The sequence below is a fragment of the Nyctereutes procyonoides genome, unplaced genomic scaffold, assembly GCF_905146905.1.
Source record: "Nyctereutes procyonoides isolate TBG_1078 unplaced genomic scaffold, NYPRO_anot_genome, whole genome shotgun sequence".
Taxonomy (NCBI): Eukaryota; Metazoa; Chordata; class Mammalia; order Carnivora; family Canidae; genus Nyctereutes; species Nyctereutes procyonoides.
Genome location: NW_026575051.1, coordinates 7,091,546 through 7,104,090, shown reverse-complemented (window position 1 = coordinate 7,104,090; position 12,545 = coordinate 7,091,546). Strand labels below are relative to the sequence as shown.

At 41.3% G+C, this 12,545-nt stretch overlaps 1 protein-coding gene across 1 annotated transcript in view; it reads right to left on the bottom strand.

The window, feature by feature from the left end:
* The window catches only part of ZFAND3 (zinc finger AN1-type containing 3), a 330,560-nt gene that overhangs the window by 25,562 nt on the left and 292,453 nt on the right, over positions 1–12,545 (bottom strand). The window contains exon 5 of the mRNA XM_055330430.1: positions 6,670–6,837. Coding sequence (XP_055186405.1) covers positions 6,670–6,837 — 168 coding nt within the window. The remainder of the gene's footprint in view (positions 1–6,669; positions 6,838–12,545) is intronic.

Here is a 12,545-nt window from a genome sequence, read left to right as displayed (position 1 = left end):
AAAATGGGGAATTCAGACAGCATACTCCTGTTCAGGTAAAAGTATAGTGAGAATGAAGGGAAGAGGGCAGCAAAGGGAGAAAATTTCTCAGAATTTGCCTCAAGATTTCCAATTATCCTTAGCTCTCACATATACAGTAACTCCCACCAAAGGGCTTTTTTGTTTTTGGGAGTATGGACAGGACACTTCTTTCTCTTGAGCCATAGGTAACACATACCTAGCTGTGGTCTTATAAGTAATGGAGAAACTTTAGCCTCTCATTGCCAGATTCAGCATAAGAACGGGATCCCAAAGGGCTGGGGTCTTGGTAACCACATATCTCTCTATAACACATGGCAGAGCATGGACTCACCACTCAGTGGCAGTAATGATAATACTGAACCAGCCAAACCAATTTGGTCAAGATAAAAGATCTCAGGCGTCTCTCCCTGGATAGCAGGGGTTTTTTGATGGATCCAGGCTAGAACTTATAAAGCCTTATAAAAACATACACTGACATATTTTCTTTTAGAGACAAAGGACAGAATGCCAAATGTTCTTGAGAGGTTCAAACCACTTGTGGATAAGAGTTAAAGCAAAAGCACAGATATATGGACTTATCTATGGTGATCTACAGTGCTGGTGAAATGGACTGGCCTAGTAATTTCATGTCACCAACATGCCTCATAGTCACTGCAGCTCCTTGCCCCACTCTGGATGATAGGGTATCACTATTCACTCACTGTGCGGTCCCCTGCAGTGACAGAGATGGCTGTGACACAGACACATCTCCTTTTCAGTTACTGACTTAGTTCACATTTGTCCTAGATCATTCCTCTAAAAAAGATTCAACAACCTCCTGGGCTTTCCTATGTGCTTAATTTAAAAAAAAAAAAAGTAAAAATTAGATTGTGTTGACCATATTCAAAACCACTGACAGCTCCTCACTGCAAACCGACATCCAAACCCAACAGCCTGGAGCCTAGAATTCCTACCCTTTCTAGTAGTCTCTCTTCACTTAACCCTAATCCAGCTACACAGAGGTCACCTTCGGAACATGAGCTTTGGGAATTCTCTCTTTCCACACACATCTAAATCCCACTCTTCTTTTAAGGCCCCAATTATTGCAGCCTACCCAGAGTCTTCTAGTTTGAATTAATCTCTACCTCCCCACTGTCCTATAACACATAACTTATACCTCAGTTAAAACTCTTATGGTAGGCTGCACTGAATGCCAACTGTTTCATGCATGTGTCTGCCTTCCTCAGAGGCCCAGTAAATCCTTACTTTGAATGCATATTAAAATCACCTTGGGGATCCCTAGAAAATTTATTGATTCTACTAGTGGGCAAAGGTAAGTACCAGATGTATCCAGAACACTTTTTTTTTTTTTTAAGATTTATTTATTTTAGAGAGAGAGAGAAAGAGAGGGAGAATCTTAAGCAGACTCTGCACTGAGTGCAGAGTCAGGGCTTAATCTTACCACCCTGCGATCACCACCTTGATTCTGAGCCAAAATCAAGAGTCAGATGCTTAATCAACTATGCCACCCAGGTTCCCCCAGAACACATCTTATTATGCCAGAAAGTAAGGAAAACACTTTGGGGACAATTGCACTACCAAAATAATTAAATATAGTAATGAATTACAAACCGCTGAAAAAATATAAAAGCCCTTGAGCCCATAATAATAATAGATAAATATATGAGGGAGAAGGGTTCTTACAGAAAAACACTGAGTATCAAATGAGAAATGTAGAAAGGAGATCTGAAGTTAGAAAAATCATCATTTTGCAACCACTGTAAGTAAAGACTGGTTCAGGCAAGAATCATCAATGGATGCTAAATCTAGGAGACATTTTTGATGATGAGCAGGATATTGACATGGTCATGACTTGTTTTCCCACAGACTGCTTACTAGTTGCATGGTCAAAAATAATAACCAATAGAGTGGAGAAATTAGACAACACTTTAATTAGGTGAGTGAATTAAAATTAACATCTACAATGAGAGGATGATAGACATCCGTGCCTCCCAATGTCAAATCCTGAGAAAGGACACAACATCACTTAGTAAGAGTCTGGCTAGGAATAAATCTGAATTTAATCATGAAGAAACATCAGACAAACACAAACACAAAATGAGAAGCATTCTTTTTAAAAAAGGGGGTAGTGTGTGTAGGCAGTCTTCAAAAAGGTCAATATTAATAAAAACAAAGAAAGACCATAAAAATGTTGCAGGCAAAAAGAGTCTAAAGAGATGTGAGTGACAGCTAAACACAACACCTGATCCTGGACCAGATTCGGTCCTGAAAGGGAACAATGCTTTATATAAAAGTTTTGGATCAACTAATAAAACTGGAATATAGGTAGCAGGCAAATCTAACTTAAGTACTGAATCAGTATCCATTTACTAAAGTTGGTAATTGTGCTATGGCTATAAAATAATATCCCTATTCTTAAAGAACATTCATTGAAGTTTATAAAGACAAAAGGCCATAATGTTTGCAACTTACTCTCAAATGGTCCAGAAAAACACTTTAAATTTCCAAATAAAAAGCTAAAACAATAGCTGGTGATCTTTTCTTACTTAGAGTGAGGCCCGGACACTGTATTTTTAAAAGCTTTCCAGGACTGAGAACTGCCTAGAGCAGTTCTCAAAGCTTGCTTCCTCAAACCAGCAGCATCACCACCACTCAGGAATTTGTTGAACACGCATAGGCTTCCTCAATCAGAACCTCTGGTGGTGGTGAATGGGCAGGAATCTGTTTTGCCACATCTTCCATGCATGGAGTGCCACCCACTCCAATTTGAAAAACCACTGACCTAGACTATGAATTCCTACATTATGTATTTCTAGATCCTATAGTCCCCACAAAAACTAGCAAAATGCTTCATGCATAGTCACATCTCAATAAATGCTTGTTGAATTTGGTTTGACAGTGAATGATAACACAGAAAATGACTACTGAGGCACCTAGAGATGACAAACTACTCTAAAGGGCTAAAGCATCACTCTTAAGTTTCTAAAGTGAATATAAAATTTATTTTGAAAGCATGAAAGGAAGCCACATTACTCAGGTTAGTAAAAGCACTGCTGTCCCAAAAGGGAGCATATCAGCTTACAGTTTAAGTCATAGTCAACTGAAAACAGGTGGTAACTTATGCAAACTCTTAGACTAGTATTTAAATATTAATTCTGTGGTTCTGGGAAGCAAGGCACAGAGATTACAAAGCAATGCCGTGTGCATCACGCAAAATTCACTTAGAGAACACAGCATTCACATGGCTGTGATGTGGCCCAGAGCTTATGAGGATGGCCAGATTTCAGAACATCCTCTAGGTGGCATTTGGAGAGACAAGACTCCTGTAATGAGAATGAGCTGATCAATTTGCCTACTGAGTAAAAAAATGAAACAAATAAATCCATTTTTATGCAATTTTTTTCTATCTTGAGAAGTTAAAACTGTTGAAGATACTGTGGGATGCAAGATATCATCCCCAGCCTCACCACATGCTTTTTCTAATTGGCACCCTGAAAGATTTCACAGGAAAAGGGTGTTACTTTGGTATTGTTGATTTAAAGGTTATCTAATCACAGCAAGGCAGAGGAGAATTCATCTTCAAAATTCACCTCCTTATTGAAAGCCCATGGAGTATCTTGGCAATTAACAATTCCTATCACCTTTGGCTGTTCCCTATGTGAGAAGGCTCAGAACTCGCCTTACAAATTGCTCTTTTGAAGATCAAAGGGAAGCTGAATGTGTCTGTGTGTGCTCTCGATGAGACTGTAATTTAATGGAATTTCTAGAGAAGGCTTGCTGGCAGTGTTTGGATGACAGCCCCAGGGCGGAGGATTCAGGGGAGCTTGGCCACTCTTCCCTTTGGAGCATCTTCCCTGTCTTTAATTGGCACCTCATTAGAAATTAATGAAAATGACATCCTCTGTTCTTCCTGCTCCAGGCATCGAATGCTACAAAAAGGCCCATCACAATTCATAACACATTCAATTTATATAGCAATGGCTCTTAAGCATTATTTATGAGATGTGAATTTCTTGTCAGCAGTTAATAACCTGTAGAGAGTGGAAGGGGAATGGAAAAAAGATCGTGAATATATGTATTAAGAAAAAGATTTTCTGCAGTGGAGAAGTGTTCTGTTTGAGTTCAAACTACCTTCCTGAGCGTTCACTTCCAGTAGTAAATTACCAAGGCTCCCTCCCCAAGCCCCAAACCATTCCGGGCAGTTCAACATCTCTTCAACAGTCCATGCATTCTCAAAGAAATACTACACAACTCACCCTTTCCTAGAGAGATCCGAGCAGACAGGCAGGAGGAATACAAGAGCTATCTGTCAAAGACAGTCCCAGAGGTGTATGTTCCCATTGCTGTCCTTCATCTTTTAAAATGTGGCTGTAGTCTCCGTCATTTTTCTGGGCACCTAAATATAACATTCTGTGGGCCAAACTGAACTCCTCCCCAGTCTCTCTAGGAAGGCTACATCGGAGAGACTGCAGAAAGCTCAGGGCTTTCTTTCCCAGCATTAAAATCAAATCTCTCTGTAAGTAGACCATCACAATTGGGCATAAGCCAAGGAACTGTATGTTAGATCATTTAAAAAGAATGCATGTCTGTGGTAAATCCAACAAGCACTTTAGAAATCCAGGCTCTTGCCCAAGAGGTGAAGAACACAGTAGATAATCTGAACTTACCAGAGACAATTAGGCTTCACTTAGGAGCATGTGAAATCATCTAACATGTATTTCTAGATTTTTTTTCCTGCTGAGTGCTTAAGACCAAAGGAAATTTGGTGGTTTGCATTAAAGCTGAAGCATCAACTGGCCTACCTGGTTACAAGAGCTCAGTGCTAAACTGTGAATTCTCGCTGCTTGCCTGACAAGGACAGAAGGGTATCAGCCATAGCCAGGGGCAAGATAACACACTGTATGGATCAATTGCTTGATCTACTAGGGCAAATCCTGTGTGATACCCAGGATTCAGTTACTTTCAAGAAAGAAACAAGAATGTAAGATATAGGAAAATCCCATGATTCTAATTTAGGAACAACCAAGGGCATGTGTAATAATAATAATAATAGCAACAGGCAGATTGGCAGGTGCACTTCACAGCACTGATAACAGACTGAATACCGAAACGCCCCCCTCCCCCAATAGTTCATGCAAAGATCCAAGCAAGAATTTGCAGACTAAAAAAGAGGAGACAAACCCTTCAATACAGGCAAAGCTGGTTAGCCACCATGCCCCAGAATTTCTTCCCTATTTCACCAAAAGTTTAAAATTACCTGGCAGGGTTGATCAAAACACAGTTGAAGAATAAGATTCTGGGCTCTCCTGGGCCATGCCACACCCATGAACACAACTGAAGTTGCTGACAGCCTCTCCTCCCACCTCTTATCCTACCTCTCTTCTTTATACTTTAATACAAGCAATTAACAGGATAACTAAATGCCAAGCTAAAAAAAATTAAAACTGGTCTGGTGACACCTGGACCCCCCGTGCTGCTGTCTGTTTTTGCAGTTGAATATACACTTCCAATCTTGTAGAGTACCACACACCAGAGTGTGCAACAAACAGATTTCTGGTCTCGACAGGAATAAGAGTTCCCACTTTGTTTCCATGAGAAGCCGGTACATCCTCCTTTCCTTCTCATTTCCAACAGAGTAAATAACTGAGGCACAGGAGAAGCAACAGCTTCCTCTTCAGAAGATGAGGGACTCTGAGTAACTGTAATTCTCTAACTGCTGAGCGAACCATCTAGTCCTACCTGCCAGCATAGTACTTGTAGGGTATCTATGGCTGTCCCAGGGGGAAAAGGAGGCTTCTAAAGCTCACTCCTAAGGACAAAGGATGTAGGCTTCTCAGAGGTGAGAGCCAGGCCTCCAGGTCTGCCTGATGAAAGCTCTGTCCCACAGAACAATTTTATAATACTAAACTTTAAATTAGGAAATAAAAACAGGAAAACTCTAAGTCAGCCTAAATAATGCAGCTACATAATTTTGCTTCTTTGTGACACGATGTATGTAGTGGTCAAAGAGAGAGAAAGAATTGGTCTAAGTTTTGTTCCACCGTGGGTAGGCATAAAGTTTTTAAAAATACATCCCTGTGCAGCAATTCTGAGAGCCAGTATTACACTGGATAATATAGAAGAAAATGTTACTTTAAAGCTATTTCAAGGGTTTAAATGACAATGAATTATGGTTCAAAGAAAATTTTCCAATCAAACTTTAATTTAAAAGGGATATGGGGGAGAAAGAGTTTTCATTTATTAGACCTAGTAAGATGCTCATTCAAAATTAATTTAATATCTGAATTTTATGGTACATCTCTCAGAATTTCACTGGTTTGGTTAATTTCTAAGTCATCAATGAGTAGGAACCACAGTAATATGCAGTGGGGAGAAGATGAAAGCAGTGAGCAGTGACGATGCAACTCTAAAGAAGTAAATATAAGATAAATGGGGATGTTTTTTGTTTTTCTGTAAGTGTGAGAAGAAACAAAGGGCATTTAGAAGGGAGACTCCTCTACTCTTGCATTCATAAGCTTCAAGCCCATTGCTTGCAGGGAGGCACTCAGGAAAAGAACGAAGGACTTCAGCCTATGAGGAATAATCTCCAAAGCTATGCCAGCGTGTCAAGGACACAGTCTCCGTCATGCCACTGGGGGAGATGCTTACCGCAGCGGCATGATCCCAGTTCCTGCTGCACCAGCTCCAGTTTGGTTTGGCACTGGAAGCACCGACGTCGACTCTTCTGTTTCGATCGGCTGGTTTCCTCAGGTTGTTCGGTGTTCTCCAGTAGTCGTGCCCGTTTCACTGGCGAGGCCTCATTCTCAGACTGTGAATCTGACCAAAACAACACATTTGGGGGTCAGGGTTAGTACTTGGCCTGGCAAGCACAGCTAATTAATGTACTGCCAGGCATTCTACTGCCCTCTTCCAGGAACTGGACCTGTGTGAGCAACAGACCTGTCTGGCCTGGTTTATACCGCACAGATTGTGAAAAGCACGCACCTTCAGGGCAGACTTCTAATGAGCGAGGCCTGAGCAGGGAAAGGAGGGTGGGGCGATTCAACAAAAATCAGTTCTATGTTGCTGTTTCTACAAAGAGCTGTTTCTTTGAGACCATTCACGCTGGAACTAGGATCCTCCCTTTGTACCCCTTCTTTGGGCCCTAGCTGCTTACTGTTTGTGCTGGTTTACCACTTCCTAGATATTTGCTTGTCCTCAAGTAGACTGTAATTCTTTAGAAGAAGGATTAAGTCTAATATTTCTTTTTATCACCATGCTTAGCACAATTCTGTATCCGATGCAGTGTTTGAAGGGTGTTCCATAATATGTTCTAGTAAAAATATTCATGTTTCTACTCCTTAATGTAACAAAACACTTCAGAATCAGATTTTTTTTACAGATTTTATTTATTTATTCATGAGAGACCGAGAAAGAAAGAGACAGAGAGAGAGAGAGAGAGAGAAGAGGCAGAGACACAAGCAGAGGGAGAAGCAGGGCTCCATGCAGGGAGCCCTATGTGGGACTCGATCCCTAGACTCCAGAATCACACCTTGCACTTAGGGCAGACGCTTAACTGCTGAGCCACCCAGGCATCCCAGAATCAGATTCCAAAGTTGAAAATTTCAACTTTACTCAGAGTGAAGGAACATCCCTGCTTATTCACAAGCAAGCTATCTCGTGACCTCTATTGTGGAGTGTTCCAGAAGCAGCTCTCTGTACCACAACCTAACACTGGTGCCAAACTGGCAGGCAGAGGAGGTACAATGTGTGACAACTTGTGTTTTGTAGAACCTTAATAAAGTAACTAAAATGCAATAAAGTTCCTGACATAGGCAAGCTGTAAATAACTCTTGCCTTCAAAACAAAACAAAATAAAACAAAACAAACAAACAAAAAACACCTGGGGACTCTGTATTCTTGGACTTGCTGCCACTGCATACTGAAGATGCACCTCTTGCCAAGGTTCCAAAGGGGGTTGTGCTAAACCCTCTCCAGAAGGGAGTCTCCTAAATGATTTTCTTCAAAAACAGATCCAGATCCCATTACTTCTTACCCCCCCCCCTCACTACCACCACCACCACGCTGGTCAGAGTAATCACCATCTCACATCTAGCCTAGTATAATAGCCTTTTAATCAGTCTCCCTGACCACCCGCCCTGCCCCTACTGCTTGTTCTCTAAAGCCAAGTGATTCTGTCAAAAATCAAGCTTAGAATTACTCTACTTTCCTGTTCAAAACCCTTTAATAGCTCTCAATTTTCGCGAGGAGGTTGAGGGGGGGGAGGAGCTCAGGAGGTAGTTGTTCGAAAGGGGCTGAAGGGGGGGTTGAAAGTGCTAAAAGTTAATGGGGGAAAGAGGTTGGTTGAAAGAGTAGAAGATAGAGGAGGTTTTTACCGAGTTTAGAGGGAGAGGAGTTGGAGTGGGGAGAGGATAGGTGGAGGAGGGTGGGGTAGGAGATGGGGAGTTGAAGATTGGTTGGTATGGTATAATAGAAAGGTAGAATGGTATATAGAGGTGAGGTGGAGAAGTATGAGGGGAAGGGGGGTAGTGAAGTAATGGGTTTTGGTGATTATTTGAGTGGGTTGTTGAGGGGGTGGGGGGGTTGGTTTGGGACGAGCGAGTCTGTGTGTGCTTGTGAGTCGGAAGGAGAATGAGTTACGGCGAGGGTGAGGGGGTGGAAAAGGAAAGTATAGAAAGAAGGGAATTAGGTAAGAAGGGGTGGAAGAGATATATATGATGTAGAAGGGTATGTGAAGATATTGTTTTAGAAGATATTTGGGATAAAGGGGTGGGATTTGAAATATTAAGTATTAATTGTTGTGGGGAGTGTGTTTGTGTTAGGAGTGGTGGCTGTACTATAGGATATTGAGAGGTTAAAGTGGTGGTTATATAGTGGGGTTGTAATTAGGTCTTATATATAAAATGAAAAAATCTGTTGAAGACACGCAGCACCAAGACACTCACTTCATCTAGCTCCTCTGTCCACCCTTATCGATCCCTACCCACCACCACATCTGTACAGACACATTCATCCAATTTTCTGCTTCTCTTCTTTTGGTTCTGAGTTTCATTGTTTTTGTGTGTCCTTCCCTTTGGTTGTTCTTCTTAGTCCAAGATCAAATATCAAATAACAATCTAACCCGTGAAACCTGCAGTGCCCCAACCGACGGCCTGTGGTTTACAATCGTCTCGCCCACTATATTGCCATCTACTACTGTTACACCTTACACCAAAAATAACAAATCACTGTCTCATTACACCAGAGACACCATCGACAGTTTAGTCCCCAAACACGTTTATACACTGGCCCCACCCCACCCCTGCCCCCCACACTGCACACTGGCTTATGGAAGGTGTGCACCATTCTTAGCAACTGTAAACTTCATTTTTCATTTCATTTAGTTCCTCTAGTCCTACATGACATTTTCCCCCAATACAAACCAACTAAACAAGGCCTTTGATGAAAACAATTGAAAGCAAGTTCAGCCTATTTCCCAGCTCTGCTGAGCAAAGCTGTCCAAACCCAATCGGTGTGATGACTGAGGTAGCCACAGACAGGGCTCATTCCCCTACGACAGCAACAAGCAACAATCTAAATGTAAATCATTACAAAGCAGCCAGCCAAAAGGAATTCACCTTGTATAAGCCACAGTGCTCTCGGGGGGAGGTCCTTTTTCACAAACCAGCAATGGCTCAATTTGTATTAATAACTCTATTTAGACATATCTTTTTTTTTTTTGTAACAAGAGAAAATTCTAGAGGAAGAGCCATAAAATGCTGTCTGTTCTGAGACAAGGTCCTAAATGTGGAGAAATTATCTCCCAACCCTGGGGTATGGGGTGGGTAAAGAGATAGAGAGGAGTCCATACAGGAAGGGGAGGAAGCCTTTGTATTATTAATATTGTTAAAATCCAGAGGGCTTTGACAGGATGCCAGCATGTCTCTCATGTAAAAAAGGACCACTCAGACCTACGCCTCTTTCATTTACACTGCTGACAGAACTGAGCATGCGTCTAGAAATACAGAGTTCACCTTCAAAGCTGTTTTCCACATGACTCTGTCCCGAACTGTCAAACATGGTATCTGCTTGCATCCATCCCCATTTCTAAAGCAAACCTTTGCTACAAGGAGAAGACCATTTTCCTTTTTATTTTAGCATGGCAATGGTATCCATTGCTATTTTCAAATAAGCAAGCAAGTGACATAAAATATTTTCAATGTAGGATTCCTAAAATCAGGAAATAGAATTCATATTTTTATAATCGTAATCATCATTAGTCATTATCAAACAAGCCACTTGATGGGACACTCCCCCAAAGTTAGAGGAGGCCTGCCTTTTCCTCTAATTCCCTACCCTGTCTAACCAATAGATATTCAATAACAAAACTAAGGAACAGTTTGCCTGATCTCATGTTGAAATTCCCTTTCCCCATTGCACATTTCATATAAAGACTACCCAGTTATTTGTTCTGGTACTCCGGAGGTAGAGGACATTCCAGAAATTGTGGGTCCTAGGGGAGTTTTCTGATGCTGCCAACAGCTGCACTGCTGTGGCCTTCCTAAAAGACCACTCAGCCCTAGCCTAGTCAGTCCTAGAAGAGTCAATGTCTAGGCATCCAGACAAGTCTAAGACCAAAGCATCCATGTATACAAAGTCTGAACCATGAGAAGCAGCCCTCAATGATTCTAAACCAACACAGATGAAAAGTTTGTCAGAATGTGTTATTTTTTTAGAATCAAGGAACTGTTCCTAGACATTAAGAGATCCATAACTTTTGTGCTCTGAAATACATGCCCATTTAATCTTCACTCTATTAAACGGAAAGGAATCCCTGTGCCCTCTAATGCTCCCCGCCACAAAGGGGGAGGGGGGAAAACCCCCTAAACTGTTTACCACCTTCTACATGCTGCCACCCAGGGAGGTGACTATTATATATAACCTTTTGGTGAAGCAAACCATTCTTTGACATTTTTTTTCACAATTCAACTTGGTGTTTTAATTAGTAGCGAATGAAATAAATAGTCTACACAATCATCATCATGTCTGCATAAGAAATTTAAATCTCCTCTGCTAATTACTTAATGAAACTTTGTGCCATAGAGTGAGTTACCTAAATAAGAGAAACAGACGTCCAGGACAGGGATTCTAATTGCTTAATAATGAACTAAATAATTCAACTACGCAATTATAAATTTTATGTGGATTTAAAAAGAACTATCAGAAAGAAAAGATCCAAACAGTCAACACTAAAAGAACCTTCATCTACTGTCCATATTTGCTCACTTACTTTTGGCCTACAAACATCATTCCTGTCACCCTGATGCATTTTTAACTTCCTTAACAATAACAGAAAACACCCAACAGGCTACTTGTATAGTCTGAACTTGGGCAGTAAGGGTTAAACAGAGAGAAAGGTGAACAGAAATAACTCTTACATGCAGCTTTAACTGTCAGAAGAAACGCGTCCCTGCAAGGAGCATGCTCATTAGCAGCAGGAGGAGCTGTAGTAGCAAGCTAGAAACTGTCTCCACCCCAGGAGTTAAGAGTGACTTCTAATTAAAGTCCTTCATAAATGGCCAACAAAGCACATTTTTTCCAGTATGCTTTTTCTTGAGAACATATATCTAGTCTGCATATACCCATGCAAGAGCTGCCACACTCCCATGCTGGGTTCACAGTTCTCGGTATTCACCAAATCCCCTCTTCCTCTGCTTATGTTTAATAGAATGAGAAAGATACATCAGATCATCTTCTTCTTCTCTCTCTCTTTTTTTTTTTTTAATATTTATTTATTTATTCAGTCAGAGAGAGCGAGAGAGAGGCAGAGACACAGGCAGAGGGAGAAGCAGGCTCCGTGCAGGAAGCCCGATGTGGGACTCGATCCCGGGTCTCCGCATCACACCCCGGGATGCAGGCGGCGCTAAACCGCTGCGCCACCAGGGTTGCCCACATCAGATCTTCTAAGTCAAAGGCAAGTTTGATCAAGAATCATAATGTGATTACATGAGAAAGGAAAATCCTAAGACCAAGTACACCTATCAATTCCTTAAGTTTGAAGGTAACTACTGTTTAATTTGTGACAGAGAAACAAGTAGAGATTTTTAAAAAATATATCTTCTGAGGAGAGAAATTCTTCTAATTGTACCTTCCTAGCCAATCGCAGAAAGCAGTGGTAAGACTTTCAATTTAGGAATACAGTTTAACTGGAAAGCTTGACTAGAGACAACAAACAGAGATACTGCTTTTAAAATTCTGTTTTGTCTCTGACAGAAATTCACATTCGTTCCTTACTGTCACTGTTCTTGTCTTTATTACTCATGTTCTCTCCTGAAATTTTCCAAATAAATTGTGTCAGGTCTGTCAGAGTTGAATCCCAATCTCTCTTAATCTCCCGTCACTGTGCAGCTGGAAGCATGCACACTCTCAGGGCTGCTAACCAAGACTGTGGCCTTCTGACACCTCAGGCAGGCTCTTAGCCTTCTGTATAAGCCAACACTCACAATTAGTATAAGAGAGTGGGAGAAACAAAGTGGCAACAAAGA